The following is a 23804-nucleotide window of genomic DNA, read 5'->3' on the forward strand; positions in this document are numbered from 1 at the left end:
ATGATGGCGATTTTTTGTTGAATTTGGCTAAGTCCCTACTCCCGTTCTAATGACTTCAGTCTTGACTTCAGACTCTCCTCCTGTAGATTCGATCGATGTAGTAAAATGCTAACCAACACGCTTCACACACGGCTTTGCCGAGAGAGGGCCGCTGTGGACGGGCTGCCGTTAGCTTCGGAGCTCCGCTGGTTGCCGCGGTCCTCTCAAGTTCGGAACATTTTCTTTTAAATTACGCATTAAATCTGTGAATGGGCCATATGGAGATGCTTAAAAGTGTAATGTTCTCGCCTCAAATAATCTTAAAACGTACTTTTATTGAACAACAGCAACAGAAAAGAGAACATTTAACTTAGTACTCAGAGCTCTGTGAGTTAAGAAGATGGGCTGCAACCAATGAGCAGAAGTTGACTCTCTAGGACACCCCCCATCCTCATTTACATAATGAGGCAGAAATGCATACAGACAAGAGCAGACAGAAATAAATAGCGGGGAAGAAATAACTAAGGTAAAAAAATATAAAGGAAGAATAAAACAGACAAAGATAATACAATTTGCACATAAATAAATACTTAAAAATGTAAGTAATTAAAAAATAAAGTTGAAGATTATAAAGGACTAAAAAATGAATAAGGTAAATATTACAAAGGCAAATAAATAAAGAAGCTAAATTAAAGAGTTATATACATTTATGTTACACTGTATAATTGAATTTCTACTTACATTTATTTGTTTAGTGTATTTTTGTTGGCAATTAATTGTATGCTTATATATTTATTGAGCATTCATTTATTTCTGTATTTATTTTTAAATATGGCAGAGTTGGTCCTCCATACAGTGCTACCCACAACACTTATAATTATCATTATTGTTATTGAACAAATAAACTAAAATACACAAATTTTCTATTTTATTCTAATTGATTAAGATATACCTGTAGATCAGTAAAAATATTTTTATGGTAATGGTTTGTAATTGTCTTTAAAAGAACATTTATGATTATTAAAAGGGAAAAAACAAATGCATTAACTGTTTATCCAACACTGCCTGTTCAGAAAAGCTGCTTTGTTGGTGCAAACTTGCACAGGACCTGCAGAAAGCAGACTGAGCAGAGCTCGGTGTGCATGCTGCTGCTGCTGCTGCTGCAGGGAAGCCGTTAGAAATCGCTGCATTTCTCTCAGTGGCTGATGTGAGAGCAGAGGGCCATGAGCGGACATCGACAGAGTGAAGTTACCGAACCATAAAGCGCGTCCAGTGGTCTGTATCCGAGGAGAGGAGCTGTGAGGAGCGCAGAACCGGACCAGATGGTGTCTTCAAAATGACTCGGACGCTCCTCATCCGCGCTTACTTCGTTATGACTTTAATTCGCTGTAAGTTTCTCTTTCATTTTGTTTTATTTATTAAACAATATAAATCGCATGTGTTTTTTTTTTGTTTTTGTTTTTTTCAGTTAGATTGTTCCTGCAATTAATTTATAACTTTAAAAGTTACCAGCTCTTATGGATTTATAAACATACATTTTTATTTTTGATTGATATTTTAATTACAGGGAATGAAAGAAGAAAAACAACATATTATTTGTGGAAAACTTGTAAAACATCAGTAAAGTATCCTGTAATTAAACTTCACATAAAGATACATCAAAACAAATACAATTCAGATCTATTGATAAAGTAAGTCTTAATATTCTCTGCTTGATGTTTGTTTTGCTGTTCTTTTGATTATACATTCTAATTAGAACATACTCAAAATGAAAAAAAAAAAGTAAATTATAAGTACTTTGGTTTGGAATCATGTTTTGTGTCACAGAAATAAATCTGTTATGAGGGTTAAGAAAAAAAATGGGAAAAATTAATAATATTACTTTAGTCTAATGTTATAAACTGATGTCAGTAAAGCAAATGACCAATAAAAAAGGGATTTTTAACCTCACTCTGAGGATAATGCTTTTTCAGTTATTTTAGAACCGTCTCAGTTCTAAAATGGTTTACTGTGGCATAATACGCCTGACCTCCCTCTATAAATCACTATAATGTCATTTAAGGAGTCAGAAGCAGCTTGTGTGGTTTGCCATGCTTAGCCTTTACACACACAGACAGAAACGTGTCTTTGGGTCTGTTCACAGCAGCTCATCTGTGCAGACCAAAAAGCTTTCACCTCTGGGGAAGAAACAGCTTGTTTGACTCTGTTTTCCAAGAGCTTCGACGACACACCATCTGTTGAATAGCACCTTGGAAGCCACTATGCCAAGTGACTGACAATAGCTGTCATGTCACTATCCACCAACCTGTGAGGGGGTAGATGGTTACTGCACCACAGCCCACAAAGCAACAGGAGTTCAGGGGCTGGTAATGGCACACAGTTTGAGTCACATCAACAGGAAGCTCAAACCAAAACCCCATAGCTGTACAGAGTAGAATAAAGCCTCTAAAAGATAACTGCTTTGTCTTCCTAAATGGTTACCATAAATGTGTTTGTTATATTAGCTGCTCTAATGTGGGGACTTTTAGGAACATCTAGCCTTAACCTGAATACATTAAGAAACAGAAGAAGTGTCAATCTTATTTAGAAGAAACTGATCTCCCATCAGTTTTAGTTGGTTTTGTTTTTGAAATAAGCAAGGGCAAGACACAGGTAAGGCTTTTTTACAAGAAGGTAGGTTAAGGATACCTTGCTTTTTAGGCATTTTAATACAAACAAGAATCTGAAAAGTGTATTGGGTATTTGTTTTCATCCTTCTTGAGTTATCAAATGTAACACCTAGAGAAAGCTCCCAGTAGGACCTGCATTCTCAAGGTGTTCTTTGGATGTTCTACAGTGAAACTAATAAAACGTTTTTTTAATATTCACAAAATAATTGGTATATCAATGAAAAATGTTTAAAAAGTGTCTATTTTGGAAATTTCAATTGAACAAGAGACAGACTAACTTGGTTAATGTTAGTGTTACCAATTTTGTTTAAGCTTCTATGTTTAGTTTATCTTTAACTTCTAAATTTGAGTTTATTTGGTGTTGGTAGTATTTACAATTATCTTTCTGATTCTTTAGCCGCTAATGAAAAAGGGAAAATAATCTGAGTGGTAAAGGTTTGGCGTAAGAAAATGCATTGCCTTTACATCAAGGGCAATATATCACTTAAATCCAAAATAAAATATACTGATGACTGTGGGGTTCTAATTTGACAAAACGCAGGAAGCTTAAGGTGTATGAATACTTTTGAAAAAAATTAAAGGTCCTATGTTCTATATCGGCTACTGTCAACTTGAGGGTGGTTGGTTGAGGACACAAATGCAGAGATGAGGGAGGCAGAGATGAGTAATTGTAGGTTTAATGAAGTCAAAGGGAAGAAGAAACTAAATCCAAGAAATGAACCCAAAAGCCCCGGAGACGTAAGGAGAAAACACACATGGGGAGCCAAGAAACAAAGAGGAGCCAGCACGGAGGAACTGCATAGGGAGAGTATATTTGGGAGACAGAACAAAGACTGGGGTAATCAGCTCATATGGAGCAGGTGTGGATAGAAGTGACTAGAAGGGAGCTAGGGGAAAGGAGACAGGCACAAGGGGGCAACAGAGAGTAACTAAAGGCTGCTTAAATATAACATAAAATGGAAAATAAACCAAAGATCATCAAAACAGAATTACTTATATAACTGAAAACTAAATACTCAAAGTCCCAAAAGGGGAGAACCATAACAGACCTGTTTAAATTATTGCTTTTTCATTGCCCTTGCTGGTTTAGGATGGTTTAACATAAGGAATGTAATGTTTGTTGGCCATGTCCATGTTTACTATTAATTCATGAATTGGCTTCACAATCGTCTCAATTAAGCAATTATTTCTGCTTCTTGGGCACCTTTTACTACTCCTTCCACTAAACTTTCTACCAGTTTGCATGCATAAAGCACTTTCATGTGCTGCCAGTTTGCAAAAAATACTCTATATTGAAAAAAAAATTAAAGATATTAAACCTTAAAAGTTAACTTTTTATTTTTTATATGCTTATGCTCATTTAATTGCCTGAACCTGCAAATAGTATACAGCTAATAATTTTAATCTAAGTCGATCTTTCTTAAAATAAGTGCTTTTTTTTAAGTGAGCAGATAAATGAGACATGTTGCAAATGGAATAAGACAATTCACATTTCAAATAGGAAAAGCATCTTATTTCAAGTGCACAATATCTAATGAGCTTATTTTAAGGGTAAATTACTCAGTTGATCGGCAGATCATCTGTGATGACCCTGCCGGGTTCTGGTTGAGCTGCTGCAGGGAGGGTTTTTATTGGAGTGCATCCGTTGGTCATTGGCCACACCTGATGTGTTACTTCAGCCCTGTATAAAAGGCAGTGGCTTCCAGTGGCTTCCATAAATCAAGGTGTTGGGTCCATACCCCATTTTTGGTCACAATAGAGCCAGGTTGTTACATCATCTTATTTACCTACTAACATTTTGGGTAAATACACTTATTTTAAGAAATCTTTACTCATTCCTAGATTTTCCTGCAGTGCATTGACCATTATCTTCTCTTCCCTCCAGAATTGATGAGGTTTATTTTAGTGAAGTTAAATTTTGCATCTTCATGCTTCTACTGTCCCATAAAAAAATGACAAACACGATTGTGTTGCCAGGTAGCATAAGTGCTGACTCAGAGGAACGTTTGATGAACTGGCTGCTAGGAACGGATCGCTACAATCCACTCATTCGACCGGCCGTCAACAGGACTGAGAGAGTTACAGTAAAGCTTCAAGTGTCCCTTGCACAACTTATCAGTGTGGTAAGGCAGCCAATCCACAAATATGTATTTGTATATCTGCATGTAAAAGGGTCAATGGGTTGTGGAAACAAATAGGTAGACATGAGACCAACCTTAAGATAGAGGACAGCTGGGATGTAGAACACAAAAAAGCTTTTTAAAGGTAGTTAATTACGTAGTAGGTTCTTTCAGGATGAAGCTCTCAACAAATGATGAGGTAGGATAGTAGATCTGGTCAGCTGTCATCTCTGCCTATGTCATGTCTAGATTGAAACTTCAGCACAATGGATTAAAAGAGGCAATAAACCTGTTTTAGCCACAGCGACCAAGGCTTCTCTCTGATTTACAATGGAGACTGCTGTCAGCTGCAGTTCGGGACAGGAAGCTCATTCACAGCCTCACTTTATGAGCTTCAATTTCACCCCTTTGGTAATTGCTATTTGGATGCCCCTTATTGATAGTACAAGTTTTAGTGGCATGATGGGAGGGGAATTGGAATGGCTATTGAATAATTTGTCATTCCATTTTATTTGCTATACTTTAATCTATGTGTAAATATGGATATTGATTTAAAGAATAGAGAGCAAATAAAAGATACTTTCTATTTAGAAGAAAACTCATTCAAAGTCGTTTCTTAATTAGATTTTAATTATTAGGGATGCACGATATTGGGATTTTGGCCGATATCCGATATGCCGATATTTTAAAACTCATGTAGCCGATAACCGATATCGATACCGATGTTAAAGCTGGACAAAAATAAGTAGTCATTGAAAATAGCAGTTTTGTTATCCATTTCTGACACTTTGAAAAATAATATACTCAAATATATTTTCATATGCTGATATCAAATAGATTTTTAAAAACGCGGTATCGATCTATTTTACTTTCAAAATCTCGTGAAATTTCATCGCTCTGTTACAAACTGTCGTGATATTTTGCAAATTCTTGTGAGATTTTGTTAGTAAAATAGATCGATACCGCGTCAATATATCAACATATAGTAAAAGAGATTGATATGGTGTTTTTAAATGGCAATATATCAGCATATGAAGATATTGTGATATTTTAATGTATCAATATTTTTTCCCTCGTCTTTAGAAGTTTTTAAGTCTGTAAAAAAAGAAGTTTTTGAGGAAGAAGAAGAAGTAGTATTTTTTTTTTCTTTAGACTTTAGAAACTCAGAAGCTGATCAAATATGGCCGATGTCCGATATTCAGTTTTAAGGCCGATACAGGCCAATACCGATAGGGGGCCGATTATATCGTGCATCCCTATTAATTATTTTAGCATTTCTAAGCTATGTTTAATGGTAGTCAGTCAATTGGAAGTGGAACCGTTTTTGGCATCTGCTTCTTATTATATTTAGTTTCTTTCACATAATTGTTTCATGTCCTACCCAGCTAACATGAAACAATTCTGTTAAAGTAACTGAATATTATTAGAAGTTGATGCCAAAAACGGATGCATTATTTTTTTCAAAAGCCTCAACTTTTTTTGCAGCACATTTTAAAATGTTTTAATGCAAATAGCTGCTCTCAAGGTTTAAAACATGCAATCATCCCATTTATCAAGATTACATTTCCCATTTAGAGGTAGACACACTGTTTTTTTTACAAGACTTATGACTAGTACTAGTAACTTAGCAACGTTTTTGACAAGGTTGTCAAAAAAGATCAGAACAGGTTTAAATGAAACGTTTTACTAATCAGCAGACATCCAGATAACAGCTCATCTGAGAGTAATTACGACCTCCTTTGAGCTCATAAAAAGGTTAATGATTCGAAGATTAAGAACACCAGCTGCTTGGAGTCTGAATTTGCTGCTCTTCGATCTAAAAGGCTTGCATCTTTGTGTTCTTACTCCCAAAACCCAAATTGTGGCTATGATTTAGAAATAGATGCTTTTCATTATCAATAACATTTCATGACTCAATATCTTTCGGACCAATCCCCTATCTGTTTGCTTCTAGAACTCTGCAGTACAAGACAAAAGAGCTAATGGCATTTTCCACCCATCACTTTTGTCTGAGGCAACGCTCTGCCAATTTATGACAACTTAAATCTCTGCACTTTTGAAAGCTAATTCCAAAAACACTTTATCTGATTACGTTTTAGAGAAAACATTTAGAATATCAAATTTCTTCTACAGAACTCCAAACTTAAGGGTTGCTCTGCCAAATTTTCGGTGTTATTATGGGGTTACAAATGCTAGGGCTGTTTTTCAGTGGCAGGAAGGATAAAAGAAGATCATGTCTACTGGCACACACCTCTGGGTGGTCGTGGAGAGTAGGAGTGTTCAGAACAGCTTCCTTCCTGCTCTTCCTTTTTTGTATTTAAATCAATGTGCAAAGGTCCAAAATGTTATAGTTTCAAACTGAATTAGTTAGAAAAGGTTGTGCGCTACCAGACACCTCAATTCATATTACATTAAATATCATAATCTATCTATCATAAGCCCTGCGACAGACTGGCGATATAGCTATATATTGACACATAATTCACTTAATTTACTCAGCTAATGAACAAGTTCCCTCATCAAGCAACAAATTTTTTTTCTGAATTTGCAGACCAGAAACTATGTTTGCTAGAGTGTCTCCAACTTTGCAGTTGTGGCTTTAAAATGGTTTATGGTTTTGCAAATGCTTTAACAGCAATAAAATCACATGGTTGGGAGGAGCTAGTCTTGCAAATTGGAAATGGGGCAAATATTGACTGCATTTGATTGTTTTGTTCTGTCATTTTGTTCCTGTTATGTTTTTATTTACATATTATGAACCTTTTGCAAAATGCTCATTATGACAATCAGGATGTTCTTTGTTTCCCAACGCAATTTTGATATTCTGTCTAGATCATTTATTGTGTATGTTCCTAAAACATTTATTGTAAATAATTGCTGCCAAATGTTTCTTTTTCCAGAATGAAAGAGAACAGATCATGACCACAAATGTCTGGCTAACTCAGGTACGTTTATAGAGTGCAGTGTAACATTTTGTGGCCTACCAAATGCCCTTCACTTTAAACTAGAATTAAACCATGGCAATTATTACATTTCAACATGGAGCGAATTGCTTCTTTAAAATAGCTTCAAACAATATTTCAGTAATAATCAAGCATGTAATGAGAAATGAGTTGGTGTTATGTGAGAGCTCTGTAATCTGACCAGATCCGACTGTCTCTCCAGCACTGGGTTGATTACAGATTATCATGGGACCCTGCAAAATATGAAGGTATTGACAAGCTGCGTATTCCCTCCCGACATGTTTGGCTTCCTGATATTGTCCTGTACAACAAGTAAGTTGTGTTGCTTTGTTATTTTTAAGTGTTTACCTCAGACATAAAATATTAGAGAAAACAAAATGTAGAAAAGTTGTCTGCATTATGTAGTGTACCTATTTACTTTTGGTTTCCCGACTGGTTAATTATAAAACAGCCAAAATTAGGCTAATCTACACCATCTAGAAGTTTAAATCCGTCATTGGTCATCCTTACTCTCATAGCATTTTTTCCATTTTACTTTGTCACTTCTGTAATGGAACCTCTGTAGTTTAACAAAGACCAAGCTGCAGATTTTGTGGATTTCGTTTTGAACTTACACAGATTACAGTGCTGACAGCATTTGCCTTAGAAGCTAATTTGTAAGAAGTTTAAAACTTTTTTTTTGTCTTTTCTCCATTCATCACCACAGTGCCGATGGAACCTATGAGGTCACTGTCTTCACTAATGTCATTGTCCTTTTCAATGGTACCATCAACTGGCTTCCTCCAGCCATCTATAAAAGTGCCTGTAAGATTGAAGTCAAGCATTTCCCCTTTGACCAGCAGAACTGCACCCTTAAGTTTCGCTCCTGGACCTACGACCACACAGAAATTGACCTGATCTTAAAGTCTGAGGCTGCTAGTATGGATGACTTTACACCAAGTGGAGAATGGGACATCCTGGCATTACCAGGCAGACGAAATGTGGACCCTCTGGATCCTACTTATGTGGACCTAACATATGACTTTATCATCAAAAGGAAGCCTCTGTTTTACACCATAAACCTCATCATCCCATGCGTTCTGATCACCTCGTTGGCCATTCTGGTCTTCTATTTGCCTTCGGACTGTGGGGAGAAGATGACACTTTGCATTTCTGTCCTCTTGGCTCTCACTGTGTTCCTTCTTTTAATCTCAAAGATTGTTCCTCCTACATCACTAGATGTACCACTAATTGGCAAGTACCTGATGTTCACCATGGTGCTAGTGACCTTCTCCATTATTACCAGTGTTTGTGTCCTTAATGTGCATCATCGCTCTCCAAGCACCCATACAATGCCTGCCTGGGTCAAGCTGATATTCCTTGTGAAACTACCTGCTATGCTCTTCATGAAACGTCCTCAGCACTTCTCCGCCAGTCAGAAACTTCGGCGGAAGCGTAGTCTAAGGGCCAGGGGAGCTATTACGGGTTACCCAGTTGCCCCCCAAAAAGGATTCACCTTTTCTACTTCTGCCCTGCTGTCCTCTGACTCTGCCTTCTCCACTCCAGGACACAAAAATATAGCCCCTCCGATGGGACACAGCTACACCAACAGAATGGAACCCTTGCGGTCTTCTGATTACCTTTTCACTGGCTTCAGCTCAACTCAGGACCTCCAGCAGAGAAGCAACTCTGACTGGGCTGCTGATGTACAGGAGGCAGTGAATGGAGTACGCTTTGTGGCTGAGCACATGATGAGCGACGATGATGATCAAAGTGTACGTATGCAGATTAATACCAACATTTTTAAATTTTTCACAAAATGCATAAAAAATGTTTGTAAACAAAAAGTGAATGATAGCTCTTTTCCGTTTTGCGCTTGTTTAAGTTGCTTTGAAAGGTTTGTATTTATTGTTTAGAACTAAGAGTTACGAAACATGAGAGGGAACCATGTATGGACAAGCATAATTGACAATTTCTCCGTATCTCTTTGAAAGACAAACAAGACTGTTAATGCAACCTTAGGGAACTTTAAGGTATTTGTTACGGTGGATTTTGATCAATTCAACAACTATTCCAGTGTCTCTGGTTAGAATTTTACTCTGCATATTTTGTTATATTTTCCATTGTGTAACTTTAGCATCTTGACCATTCCTCACGTCAGATCAAGTGGCAAAAGTTTCTGGATAAAAAGTTGTCTGCATAAACAAAATCATAATACAGGCTGTTATCTGAATGCACATTATTTATTGTCTTGTAAATTTCTATTTCTTCATTTTAAATTAACAATGAAGGATTTATTTTGCACACTCTTGTATTTAGATTTGCTTCTGTGTATTTTTACTGAAGTGTTTTAAAACATGCTGCCCATCTATGGTCGGAAAACAGCATCCATCCATCGGATGGATGGATGGATGGATGGATGGATGGATGGATGGATGGATGGATGGATGGATGGATCGATCGATCGATCGATCGATGGATTGATCTTTCCAAAAAGATCCAATATTGTCTTACCTGACAATTGTGTATTTTCCTTCATACTCCTTTGCTTTGTTTTGTCTGTTTTTTGACAATGTGTGTTTTTGCTTTTGCTTTCGGTCACTAGTAGCTTTTCCTTTGGAACTATCCAATGGGAATATTCTCTCTCCGTTGTGGAATCAAAAACACTGGCCTCAACTGAGGAAAAGTATATTTGCATGGTCTTACATTGTGCTCTTGGTTTGCTAACATTGTTACACTGGCTTCCTATATCTCAGATAGTCTATACATCACTGAATAGCTTAGCTCTAAAATACATTACAGAATTGTTATCATTGTTTCAACCACCAAGGCCTCCCAGGTCTTCCGGCCTTAATCTGCTTTACATAATTAGAACCAGAACCAGAAACATTATGCTAAACAAATCAGGAATAAACTCCCAGAAAAATTTTAAAGCACTGAAAGCCGAGACCAAAAACGTATTTGTCTACAGTGGTTATCTACATATGAGTTAAGTTTCCAGGTCTAACTGTTTATCACTTTGTTAATCAATTTAGTATTTTATTTATTTATCAATTACATAATCTTTCTTATATATGATCCACTTATTTTAATGTGTCAATTTTCTTCTTTTCATTTCTTTTCCTCCTGTATAGTACTATGAATTATCTTGCCAGTAAAACATGCTATAAAGATAAACTTGCCATGCCTCACAATATTATTACAATTATTATTTTGTATTAATTCATATTTTCCATTAGTAACTTTATCATATTAAAATCAAAACAAAATCAAAACTTTTACATTTCTGAACGTTTTCGACACTTTAAAGAGATTAAATTGTGAAAAAGCTTTAAAACTGTCTGTCCTTTTGCAGGTAATCGAGGACTGGAAGTATGTGGCCATGGTGGTGGATCGGATGTTCCTGTGGATCTTTGTGATAGTGTGTGTGGTGGGCACCCTGGGCTTATTTCTACAGCCTGTCTTCCAGAGTCAGATCGTTCCCAACCAGCAGCCCATTATTTCTACTCCTCGCATACGATGAGCATCAAAAGGCTGATGTGAATCCTGGACTTAATGTAAAGCTCTCAGTCGCTGTATTACTGAAAAGAACCACTGATGTAAATTATCCTATTGTATTTACTACTGAGGGACCCCAAGACCTTTCATTCAAATCTTATCAACATCATTTCTGAGTTTGTTCCCTCCTGACCTGTAAAGAAAGACAGAGCACTGAATCTACCCATTGTAGATGAAACATTACAACCAAATCCAATGAAGCCATGTTTTAAAGAAGAGCAAAGGACGGAATGAAAAAAACATGGGTGGTGCACAAATATCATTTAGGTGGTGTTACAGTATATTTACAATAAATAAAGGTATGACCGGGTTGAATATTCTCTTGAAACACTGAATCCTGCTGAAGTTTTGCTTAAACAAATCTTATATAATATGTTGGTTGTTAGATGTAACCTAGCCCTAAATTTGTGTAACTGTCATCAAAAAAGAATAAAGCAAGATCTCTGTCCCTCTTTTAGTCTGATTAAATGTCTAGTAATGTGACAGAAACTATGGGAGAGATAGCAAGACCCGGTTGGTTTAAAATTTTAGATGATCTATAAACACAGGTTACCTAAATAAATTTTTTATTTTAATTGGTCACTTATTTATGTCACTTGTTCATTAAATATTGTCCTATTTGAAGAAAAAAAGTACCGGAGTACACACAAGTGGAGCCTAATTACCAAAACCCATTCACAGAAAGATTCCAGGTTTACTGCTGGATAAACAGTGCTGAGTGGGCTCGTTGGGACTCTGCAGGCTCTTAGGGTGATCTTCCTTTTAATCAATCAATGCTCATGTTAATGGACAAAACTGCTGTACTGGCCTTCAGGTTTACAAGTTTCACTGTCATTTATTTGTTATTTGATTCTTTAAGTGAACAGTTATTAGCAAAAAGATCAAGTAGAATTGTTCGACACGTCTCTCAAAAAACCAAACTTAGAATAAATCTAAATCTATAATTCATTCATGTTCCTACCAGTTTGTTGATTTCCAACTTTTAATTAAAAAAGTCTAGCGAAATGTTTTTGTTGTCAAACCATTGCGGCACTTATTCTTTTAAAGTGCCTTTTAAAAGTTTTCACACCCATAAAATTTTTTGAAAGAGTCTATTTCATTGGTTTTTATTAGGATAAACAATACATAGACATGTAAAATTTTTAATCAAAAATGGTGTAATTGTGTTTCTTAGTGAGACAATGGTCTATTTTTGTTTTCTCATCCACCTCTTTCACTTCCAAGTGGCTTTGTTTTTTTCAAAAGACATCTTGGGGGATTCAAGTGTGTCCTGTTAGCTTGGAAAGCCGCCATGAACTTCAGCCAAACGTCATCAAGCCAGAGTCTCAGCATGCATCTAAGAGAATTTGTTGAGAAATATTTAAGGGATGAGAAAAAAAAGTGATGAGAAACAAAAAGAGATCATTTAAATAACAGTGGAAACATTCAAAAGGCTGTTTAGGAAGCATTTAATTTTTTCAGGCCAAATCTATTTTCTATTGATTATTTAGAAGGGTATAGATACATTATAATTTAGTTTTTCAATAATTTTTTTCTAAATTCATACAGTTCACATTGTTTTGCCATCTTAAGAAAACCTGTTTTATTATCTATCCGAATTTTGTTTTATTTTTTGTTTGAAAGAAATCTGTATGCATTTGTCAATTAAAAAAACAACTGTATGTTCTTCGGTGTGTACATAGTTTGCAAGCTTTTAGTTTCTGTTAATTTCTCTTGGCAAAATACTTAAAGTTCCATAGGATTGACATTTGTAAACACCCCTTTTCAGATCTCACCATAGTTTCATAATTGGATCAAATTCTGGAATATTTTGACAAACAAGTTTACCGTGATCTGAGAAAAAACAAAACTTAATAAAGTCTTGTATTTTAAGTTAACATTATTAATCTCACACTCGAGAAATTCACCACTGCATTTAACCCATCCCCTTGGGGGAGCAGTGGGCTGCCAGTGTGTGGTGCTAGGGGATCAGTGTGAGGTAAAGGGTCTTGCTCAGGAACCCAGAGAGCAGGTTGTGGGGAACGAACCAGGTACTTGCAACCTTCTCAGAGCACAAACGCACTAAACCACTAGGTCGACACTCCCTTTTTAATTAGGGTTGAACCACTTCTACAGAGAATTTGACCAGCTTCACAGTCCTTCCTAAGGAGAACACATCCCCCCAGCATGATGGTGCCATCACCATGTTTCACAGTGGGTATAGTTGGTCAAGGGTGTTATTCTTTATCAATCAAAATGATAAATAAGTCCACTGTAAACACCCAATCATAAATCTACAAATTTAAATGAGGTGCAGCAGGAGCAGAAAGACTCAATTATAGTTTCACTGTGGCGATCTCTGTCCTCTGTGTTTAACCCATCCCTCAGGGAGCTGTGTGCTACTGCACACAACTTTAAGGGTCTTGCTCAGGAACCCAGAGTGACAGTCGGTAATCTTGCAACCTCTGCAGGAATCAAACACCCTGCTGTCTATCATTTTTTTTAGGATTCAATTTTTAGAATCAGGATTAGCCTCTTAACTGCTGGAAACACTTTTTTTTTCATTCCCTGCTGGCCATTAATACTCTATGGTAGCAAATAGTATTTTTCTTTCTCCACTTTTTTATATGTTATTTTAATTATTTTTTCATGTCAGAATTCTATAAATGCTACGTAAATCCCAACAGATTCCCTTTCACAAGTGACAAATAATGTCTTTTCTTTCCCCACAGAGCTAAAGAGACAAATTTAGGCCAGAAGAGACTAATTTGAATCCATTTTCTAGGGTTTGATGGAGGAACATTTGAATGTTTCCCCTAAAATCAAGAAAACCTTAAAGCTGCTTGTTTTTGTTTTTTTTTTTCATTTTTTAAAAAAAGGAAACAAATAAATGAATGAGGAACTGTTCCACTGAAGGCTGTCCAAACCCCAGAGGGACAGCGAGTCTAGATTTAATATTTAGATTTCATAATGAATGTTTGTGAGAGGAAACCCCAAGTGAATAACAACTGGTCTGCTGACAGCATAACTTATTTGTTTTTCTGAATCTTCAGGCTGCTTAGTAATTAGCATATAGTCTTGCAAGATTTTTCTTGGTTTTTAAAACAACAAAAATCCAGCAGTATAAAAGAGAAAAAAAGCCTCCTGGTGTCTGACTTGATTTACTAACCATAGCGTGCACATCTGTGTGCTGTGTGGTTCCTCTCGGTGACTGGCTGTGTGTTTGACTGTGCCACTGCCTCCCTCCCCGTGTTCTCTGGTTGAGTCTGCAGCTGCACACACTCTATCACTCTTTCTTCCTCTGTCTGCATCGTGGAGCTCTGCTGCCGTTGACCCCTGATTCATCTGTCCTCTGTGAGGATGGATAACAGATTTTACATCATATTTTTCTACTTCTTTTCAGGTAAGACATTTTTTGTGAAATTATATCAGCTTGTATACTTGTTGCATTTTTCTTGATTTATGTTATTAATTTCAAACATTAGCTTAATGATTCTTGAAGCCTTTCATTATTAAAAAAACTATTTAATTTATCCCATTAACTGCATATTCAAAAAATTTAAAACTTTCTGTTTTAACTTAAAGACTAATTGAATAAAGTTTCTTTTTATTGAGTGACTTGAGATGATACACTGAGATCAAACAGCATGCAGGTCAAATAGCACAGAATGTGTAGAAATGATTTGAGAAATGCACGACTTGGACTTCTGCCATGTGGAAAATCCTGCAGTCACTGATCCATGTCTGACCGTTTGCTCCGGTGCAGGAGGCACATGTTCAGAAGCAGAGCATAAGCTCTTCTCGGTGATATTCTCCAACTACAATCAGTACATTCGGCCAGTGGAGAATGTGTCTGATCCGGTCATTGTGCAGTTTGAAGTGTCCATGTCACAGCTGGTCAAAGTGGTAAGTGGATGATAAAAAGGTTGGCTTTTTTCTTTTTTTTTTCCTTGCACAGTCTAAGCCTGCTGTTATTTATGGGGCACAACAGACATAAATCATTCTGGTCAGTAGACATGACCGAAAGCTTAGAGATACTCTTTTTTTATTCTCAGAATAAAATAACCTTGTGTAAATCTGTACCACAATTCGGATGCATTCTGACACACCTTTGACTCTACATGTCAGATCACATCATTCCACAGATTATCTACCTGAGGAAGGAAATAGACAAAGACAGGATGAGTCTGGTTGCCTGTCTGGTTGAGAAATGTCAGGTGTCTCAGAAGCTCTTAGCAGTCCTTCATAATATCACTGCCTGGTCTGATGAGCATTTCTTATTTAAATGTTGGGCTTTACTCTAGTTTGTCGATCACAGATACATTTCTTGGACTGATCCTGGTAGGTCAGTGACTGTAAGGCTGCCTTTTGTTTTATGTATGTTAATTTATTTTTCAGGTTAAGAAGAAAAACTTAAATTGTTTTCATTTTTGCTTTAAAATTAGAACTGCATGTCTTTTTTCCAATAAATTGCTAAAATGTTAGTATCACTTGAACCGGTTTTATGTTTCCTTTTAGTAGATCTTAAATTTTATTGAAAAAACATACGGTAGTAGATAATTGTGAGATTGGAAAAACAAAAAAGTAAACCATCGTAAAGTAGCTTAAGTTAAGCTGGTCAGCCTAGTGGTTGGGAGTGGTGGCCTAGTGGTTAGGACACACTGCCACATTGCTCCCTGGGCGCTGCACAATGACAGCCCACTGCTCCCAGGGGGGATGGGTTAAATGCAGAGAGTTAATTTAGTTGCTCTGTACTTGTTACACTGTAATGACAATAAAAAAAAAAAAAAGAGCTGGAAAAAAAAGAAGAAAAAAGCTGGTCAACAGTTAGTATTGCCCTTGCCTTATAATCTGATTTAGGTTTTGACTTTAAGTGGGTCATTCTTACAAATAAAATGTAAAAATATTTAGCATGAAATTACAACTTTGACTGAATGTCTACAGTTGTTGTCCTGCCGTCTTTAACATGTTTATTCAGGGTATCCCTATGCAGTTTTATACATCTGATCCTCAACCATGATCAGCTTCACAACAGAAGAAGAGTGTTCCCACAGTATGATGCTTCTATCACCTTGTTTTACTACAGGGCGTTGGTGTCATGCTGGGTCAGGATTTGGGGTCTCCTCAGACCCTTGTTCTTTCATTCATATTTTGGCTCTGCTAACCTCAAACAAGAAATCTATGGCTTTCCTCCATCTGCCATTTCATTCTTGGCACACTTCTATTAATACCCCTAATAGATGCCCTGTCAACAGATTTTTCCACTTTAGGTTATGGTCTCTGTATCTCCAAAGTCACCATGGCCCGGCTGGCTGTTTGTCAGATTAATAATGTATTTATCAGGCCTGGTTTAAGAAGTAGATCACCATGTCTTAGATATGCATTTGTTGCAAACTTGACTCATTTCCAGATGATGAAAAATCTCCATTTTGAAGTAAAAAAACAAAAAAAAAAAAAAACTCTTTTTAAAAAAAAAAACCTTAATCTTTATCTGCCTGGTATTATCATTGGTTCTCAGGATGCTATTTGATCACTTATATTAGCCCTAAAAACTAGGAGACCTTATCAAAAGGACTGTTTTATTTTATAGATATGAAACATGTTTAAAAAAAGTTGCCAAAAATGCCAATAAAGATTTGATTTTCATTAATAATAATAATTTAACACATTGGGTATTATGGAGCTTGGAGCAGATTTCTCAAATGTAATTCCAATCAAATATAAAGGAGTTTGAGACTGTAATGTCTATTAAAATTGAAAAAGGTTCAAGAGATATAACTATTGTTGCAGGACATTGCATCAATAGAACACACAGAATAAGATATTTTGCTGCTCATCTCCATGTTTTTTTTCTGTCCAGTATCTCAGCAAAGATTTATTGAAATAAAGAAGTATGAAGGACCTTTCTGGTTACAGAAACTCATCCTAGTTCTGGTGGCATCCCCGGAGATGAGTCCAGGTGCATGAAAATGTAAAAAAAAAAAACACATTTTAAAGAGAAAGCCACTGAGATTAAGCTGCTGATGGATGACTTTTTTCACTCAGCAACACCTGCTGCTCCTAATCCAGCCATAAATGGTATTGGTTCATCCAAACCAATTACATCACGCCTCTATGAGTTCATTTAGACCATCAATAGCTCATTACTGGGGCTGCTGCAATCATTCGGGATTTAGGCTCACCCATGGTACTCTGCTTGCTTTGCTAGTAAACAGACATAACCAGATCTTATGCTTGAACTTTTTGCTCACTTGTGCTCACCACTGAACCTTCGAGCTCATCTGCATACATATGGTCACATGCATGATTAATGTTATGCACTGGCTTATAAGTGTGGTTCCTTCACGCTCTAAGTCACATATAAATCTGACTTTTGCAACTTTTCTCCCTCCTCTCCTTAGCTGCTGTGCTCTAGCTTATAAAAATAAAAGTTATATTTGTGTACTGACCTAGCAGCTCCAGCTGTTGTGCATTTCTGCATGAGGCTCAGAGGACTAAGGTGCATGTCTCGTCATCGTCATTCTTGGGATTTACCAAAACGTGACCTCGCAGAAAGAAAAAAACTGCTCTGGGTTAAGTTTCTTCATCACATGTGAAAAAAGACGTCTGTATTGTGACAGTTTTTACTAAAATGGTAACAAATGTGAGTTTGTTTGTTTTGGGTTTTGTTTTTTACTTTTACACTGATGTCCTTATAATCTGTTCCTTTTTTTTAGGATGAAGTCAATCAGATCATGGAAACCAATTTGTGGCTGAGACATGTAAGTTTTCCGGTGTATGTTTGAGAAACTAAACCATTAGCAAAGGCATGAAGTATCGACCAGGTCTGCTTTTACATGATTCTTTTGGGCTGATAGATGGACTGGAAAAGTGGGTGGACAAACCTGGTACTGTGCTGGATTAGGTCTGATCTTTCTTGGCAGACCTTGTGTTTTAATTTTATTTAACGTCTAGCCGTCACTAGAGAACACTGCACTACGCTGATGACACCCAACCTTATATTTCAGTGTGATCATAATTGAAGGTTAATAAAGTTCTTGTGTCCATTTTATAAATAGATCAACATTAACTCAGACCTTATGCAGAAAACCCAGATGTTTTTATTGCAAAAAGTTTAGGTTTAGAAATCAAACTAAGCTAGCTTCAATTAGACCAGAAAACGTACAGTACTGTATGTCTTGATTGCCTGGGGAACTCAGACCTAAATGTTAACATCCACATAAAGTATTATTACTAAACTAGCCAACTCCCATCTTACAATAATTCAAAGAGTTTCCTGACAAAATGACACAAACATGATGCATGCATTTATTTTCTGCAGACTAGAGCATTTGAAAGCTGTCTTTAAAGGTCTCTGTAATAAATCAGGCAGTAGGAACCTTTACACACTGCATGTAAAAAGATTTATTTTAAATATTGTTGCTGGTCTATAATACATTCCATGGAACACATATCAGAGATGCTTATTAGATATGATCCAACCCCTACGGTAACCAGAAAGTTACCGGAACGAAACAAAGTGGGACGTGGTTTAAAATTATTATTTTTTTATTGTTCAGTACGTTTTTGGTTTTTATTTTTATACTTTTGTTTTTGTGAAATTGAAATTCTATAGATGTATATGGCGCCAATTTGACATATCTAAAGGACTTAACAGAGACAATTAAATTCAATCAAATAGTCAGATTGGTTCAAAATTTTCTATCTAAGGAAAACCAGCTTATTCCATCAACTAATTTAATCAACAGAAATTCCTCCAACAAAGCATCCAAGCAGCGACAGTGGAGAAGAAAAATCCCTTTAACAAGAAAAAAACCACTAACAGAACCGGGCCCAGTGTGAGCGGCCATCTTCCAAGGCCAACAAGGGTTTAAGGAGAGAATATTTTCTATGTTGGAAAAGGTAACGGTAAACTAGCTCCTGAGGTGGCTCTGTGGGGAAAATAAACAGCTAAGCATACGAGCTCTGAGGCAGTTTCATGTCAAAGGGATAAAAGAGAGCACATAATAACTCTCAGTAAAAGCTGAGTCCAAAGATATGTTTTGGAGAGAAATAGGTCTAAAAAATAAATAAAGAAAGGCACTCTGAAATACTGTGTATGAATGGTGTTTTACCAAACTGAACTTGGACTGTGTTGCCTGGACTGCAACGATTAACTACTATGGCAGGAAGCTTTTTAAAGGCATTTATCAGACTGTTCTTAATTTAAGTAGAAAAACGACAAGACTGAAACAAATCATCATTACTTAAAACACATAGATGTGACTTCATAATGTTACTGAATTTAATTGACTAGTTATTAAATTCAAACACTGCTGCTTTTCCATCTTCTCCTTATAAACAAATACAAGGAACAACAAACTTTGTATTCCATTACCACATAGAGCAAAACTGCTAAAAATGAAATCTTATGTATTGTTGTGTACAAGACAAGATTCCTAAGATCAAATTCTCTGTTAAACCACTCTTTTAAGGTTCTTAACCCTAAAATGTATTTATAAGGACATTATGAAACAATCTCAGGTAACAAAAGGGATTTACAGTATAATAATAATAATTTAACTTTATTGATCACATCGGAGAAATGAAGTGTATTTAACTCATCCCCTTGGGGAGCAGTGGGCTGACATCATGGGGTACCCAGGGAGCAGTGTGGGGTTAAGGGTCTTACTCAGAGACCCAGAGTGGCAGTCTGTGGGAGTGGGTCTCAAGGCCACCGCTCCCCATCGACCACATAACATACGGTGTTTTTTCTTTCTTAATACCATGTGGTTTTAATAACAATGCAAACTTCCCCCTTCCATCATTATCAATGTTTTCAATGATTTTGGAAAAAATAATAATTTTATTGAAGAGCTAAATTTCCCCTGCTGCCCATCACTGTTTGGCAATTTACTCTACTTATGTGCAGTGTTTTAATCAAAGCAGCTATTCAGAAAACACAGAATTTGGTTTATGGTCGTGTTTTAATGAGTCTCACAGGATTTAATAAGAAGAAAGAGAGGTCAGAGTGGGTGCAGAAAAAATTGTCTTGAAAGCGTAAGATAAATAAACAAGGAGCAGTAAAAGCTCTACTTATATCACAAAACAAAAGAAGAGTGCATTTAAAACTAGCTAGAAATAATATTGACAGAAGAAAAAAACTGGAAAAGTCTCACATCGATCTTCAGTGTTATTAACGCATTAATCCAAATTCAGCCTAAATAAAAAATAATCAATTTCCAAATCGAACATGTTTGTTTTATTTTGCAGCATTAATTGTAGTCACTTCTTAAAAGCTAAAGTTAAGTTTGACTGGCATTGTTCAACAGAACAGACAACATACGGTCTCTCAGAGGATGATTTCAAGTGATCCCCCTTGAATACATGCAGTTTATATTATTGTGTTTTACCGTATTTGTCCAATAAAGCAGAGTCTGACTCTTGATTTCCCCTGCTGCCAATTACTGTGAAGAACCATCTGCAGAAAGATGATGGCTTTTGGTTCAAACCCATCAGATGCTTCGATGTTGCATCAAGTTTAATTGGATTAACTAAAGTTACTGGATGTACAAAAAACAAAAATTCCAGATTTTATTTAAAGATGTTCCAGGTGTTTTTAATGTCATTATGATGTTGCTTGTGTTGTGTATTAATAATTGTTTCCTTTTGTCAGATTTGGAATGACTATAAACTCAAATGGGATCCTAAAGAGTTTGGTGGAGTAGAGTTTATACGAGTTCCATCAAACAAAATTTGGAAGCCGGACATTGTTCTCTACAACAAGTAAGTTGACATTTATTTCTATATTTATTTTGGTGCATCTTTAGCAAACCACAGTTTGCTAAACAATTATTGAACAAGGCAACTTTATATGAATGTATTCTCTCACACCAGAACAACCAACTAATAGCAAAGTGATCCACACATACAAATAAATCCAAATGAAGGATATTGGGAAGACAGGGAATAAGTGTTAAACACTCTCACTATCATATATTTTGTTTTAAAAAAAAAATATTAAAGCATTTTTTTGGGTAATAACTTTAAAATGTCGCCTGTTTGAAGAAGCAAGTTGAACGTGTTTGTTGGCTGTGTTATTGGTTGTTGTTCTTCTACACAAATAGTTTGAAATCTTGAAAATGCTCACAGGGAAAACAGGATTAAGAAGAGGTAAAAAAAAATAAAATAAAAATGATTTTATATATGCCACAATGTTTCAAAGGTCTGCAGAGGACCATTTGCTTGTGATTATTAGGGAATACTCTGTGAGACCTTGGTAATGGTTTTATAAATCATCAATTAGGATTAAAAAACATGATATCTAAATTGCACTGATAATGACTAGGACCGCTTTCTAAATAGTGGCAGATTTCAGCACATTTCTTGGCTATTTATGCCTTTTAAACCTTCTTTTTTACGTGTTTGATACCCATTTCTTGTAATTCCTTCTTTTTTTGGTTTTTAAATGATTTACATGTGTGCACTGATTGATTGATTGATTGATTGATTGTAATTATCTCACAGTGGAGAAATTTACTCGCTAAATCAGCTCCAAAGGAAGAAAAGGTGGACGGGATATATATACAGTATATGCAGTGCGTCCACATATGACAGCTTTTTTTTTGTTGTTTGTTTTTTTTTTTTTTGCATTACTTGTGTGTTGAGGAAATCCATTTTGGATTTAATGTCAACAATAACATTCACATTTATTTTACTAACAAATCATTTAAGTTGATTATTTTCCCTTCTGTGCATAAGCCTCTTCCAAATCACCAAATCATTAATTATTAATTGTATTTAACCAGTATTGCCCATTTTCATCAGTTTTACTCTTATGTTGTTCACAGTGCAGTTGGAGATTTCCAGGTAGACGATAAAACAAAGGCTCTGCTTCGCTACAACGGTGACGTCACCTGGATCCCTCCGGCTATATTTAAAAGCTCCTGCAAAATCGATGTCACATATTTCCCCTTCGACTACCAAAACTGCACCATGAAGTTTGGTTCCTGGACTTACGACAAGGCCAAGATTGACTTGGTACTGATTGGTTCAACTATAAATCTCAAGGACTTCTGGGAGACAGGCGAGTGGATAATTATTGACGCGCCTGGCTACAAGCACGACATCAAGTACAACTGCTGCGAAGAGATCTACACTGATATCACTTACTCTTTGTACATCCGCCGCTTGCCTCTTTTCTACACCATCAACATGATAATCCCATGCCTCCTCATCTCCTTCCTAACTGTACTTGTCTTCTACCTGCCATCCGACTGTGGTGAGAAAGTCACATTGTGCATCTCCGTCTTACTTTCTTTGACTGTCTTCCTCCTCGTCATAACAGAAACCATTCCCTCCACCTCACTTGTCATACCTCTAATTGGCGAGTACCTCCTCTTCACCATGATATTCATCACCCTCTCCATTGTCATCACCGTTTTTGTCTTGAATGTCCACTACCGCACGCCTAAGACTCACACTATGCCCTGTTGGGTGCGTCGCGTGTTTCTGGGTCTTCTGCCCCGAGTGATGTTTATGACCAGGCCGGATAGGGACTCGCAGAAGGTGACAGTGGCTGGCAGTGTCGAGACAATGCATCTGAGATCCTGCACTGTTCACTCTTCCAGCACCCTGCAAAAGCAACATAAGCCCCAGGCTTTGGCATCCAGTGTGGTGTCCAGCTTGACGAACCGCCAGCGGCTTTTTAACAACACGGAGCTCTCTGACATGAACAACCTGAGCGAAGACAAATGTGCTGGTTCTGGTGTCCTGTGTTGTGAAGGCCGCTGTAACTGTTGCTGGCAGAAGAGATGTGGCAGACTGCCGTCAGACTCAGTGGGTGGGGGTGGTGGACTGGGAAGCCTTGGGGCGCTGACCGGGAACACTGGTGTTGGGACCAGACAAGACAGTCATTGCTCCAGTTCAGAGTCTCTGGATGGAGGAGCTTTGTCAGTTTTGCCTCTGTCTCCTGAAGTCAGAGAGGCAATTGAAAGTGTTAAATACATAGCAGAGAACATGAGACTACAGAATGAAGCGAAAGAGGTAAGAAGTTCGTATTGCATGAAAAAATCTATCATAAAACACTCTTGAAAATAAAACAATAACCATTTTTGTTGCTGTGGTCCCACAGGTTCAGGATGACTGGAAGTATGTTGCCATGGTTATCGATAGGATCTTTCTCTGGGTTTTTGTCCTTGTCTGTATCCTGGGGACAGCTGGCCTCTTCCTCCAGCCTCTATTACTCGGGGATGATATTTGATTGAATTTAAAAATACTATTAACCCACACATATGAGACTGTGGCTTCTATTTGAAAGGTGAAAAAAACAAAAGGCGCAAAGTCGAAGAGAGAAAATGCATAGGATTTTGTGTTTACTATTCTATTTGTTTGACATTGTCTTGATTATATAATAAATCTAATAAATCTGTGACACACTATTATGGTTTCATTTTCTTCAACCTGCCCTCAAATCTCACCGAAATCTGATGATGAAATAATAAAATGTAAATGTTAACCAACCACATATGTTAATAAATATCAAGGAAGAGTAATGCTGACTGTTAAGCTGTTATGTT

The 23804-nt window shown here is 36.7% G+C and overlaps 2 protein-coding genes across 4 annotated transcripts; both read left to right on the forward strand.

Annotated features, from left to right (window-relative positions):
* Positions 1–1293: 1293 nt before the first annotated feature.
* LOC107095159 (neuronal acetylcholine receptor subunit beta-4-like) lies at positions 1294–12408 on the forward strand. Its single transcript, XM_015391149.1, has 6 exons — positions 1294–1367; positions 4626–4771; positions 7669–7713; positions 7934–8043; positions 8438–9485; positions 11066–12408. Exons 1-6 carry the CDS (start codon positions 1316–1318, stop codon positions 11231–11233), a joined length of 1569 nt encoding a protein of 522 aa, XP_015246635.1. The 5' UTR covers positions 1294–1315; the 3' UTR covers positions 11234–12408.
* A 2108-nt stretch (positions 12409–14516) lies between these two features.
* On the forward strand, positions 14517–23555 carry LOC107095115 (neuronal acetylcholine receptor subunit alpha-3-like). Of its 3 annotated transcripts, XM_015391098.1 has the most exons (6): positions 14517–14650; positions 15014–15153; positions 17964–18008; positions 20903–21012; positions 22077–23271; positions 23360–23555. In XM_015391098.1, exons 1-6 carry the CDS (start codon positions 14608–14610, stop codon positions 23486–23488), a joined length of 1662 nt encoding a protein of 553 aa, XP_015246584.1. In that variant the 5' UTR covers positions 14517–14607; the 3' UTR covers positions 23489–23555. The 3 variants fall into 3 exon arrangements, with proteins under 3 accessions (XP_015246584.1, XP_015246576.1, XP_015246592.1); XM_015391090.1 differs by lacking the exon at positions 14517–14650 and having other exon boundaries at positions 14938–15153; XM_015391106.1 differs by lacking the exons at positions 14517–14650; positions 15014–15153; positions 17964–18008 and adding an exon at positions 19120–19149.
* Positions 23556–23804: the final 249 nt, after the last annotated feature.

The sequence above is a fragment of the Cyprinodon variegatus genome, unplaced genomic scaffold, assembly GCF_000732505.1.
Source record: "Cyprinodon variegatus isolate N-32 unplaced genomic scaffold, C_variegatus-1.0 Scaffold22, whole genome shotgun sequence".
Lineage (NCBI taxonomy): Eukaryota > Metazoa > Chordata > Actinopteri > Cyprinodontiformes > Cyprinodontidae > Cyprinodon > Cyprinodon variegatus.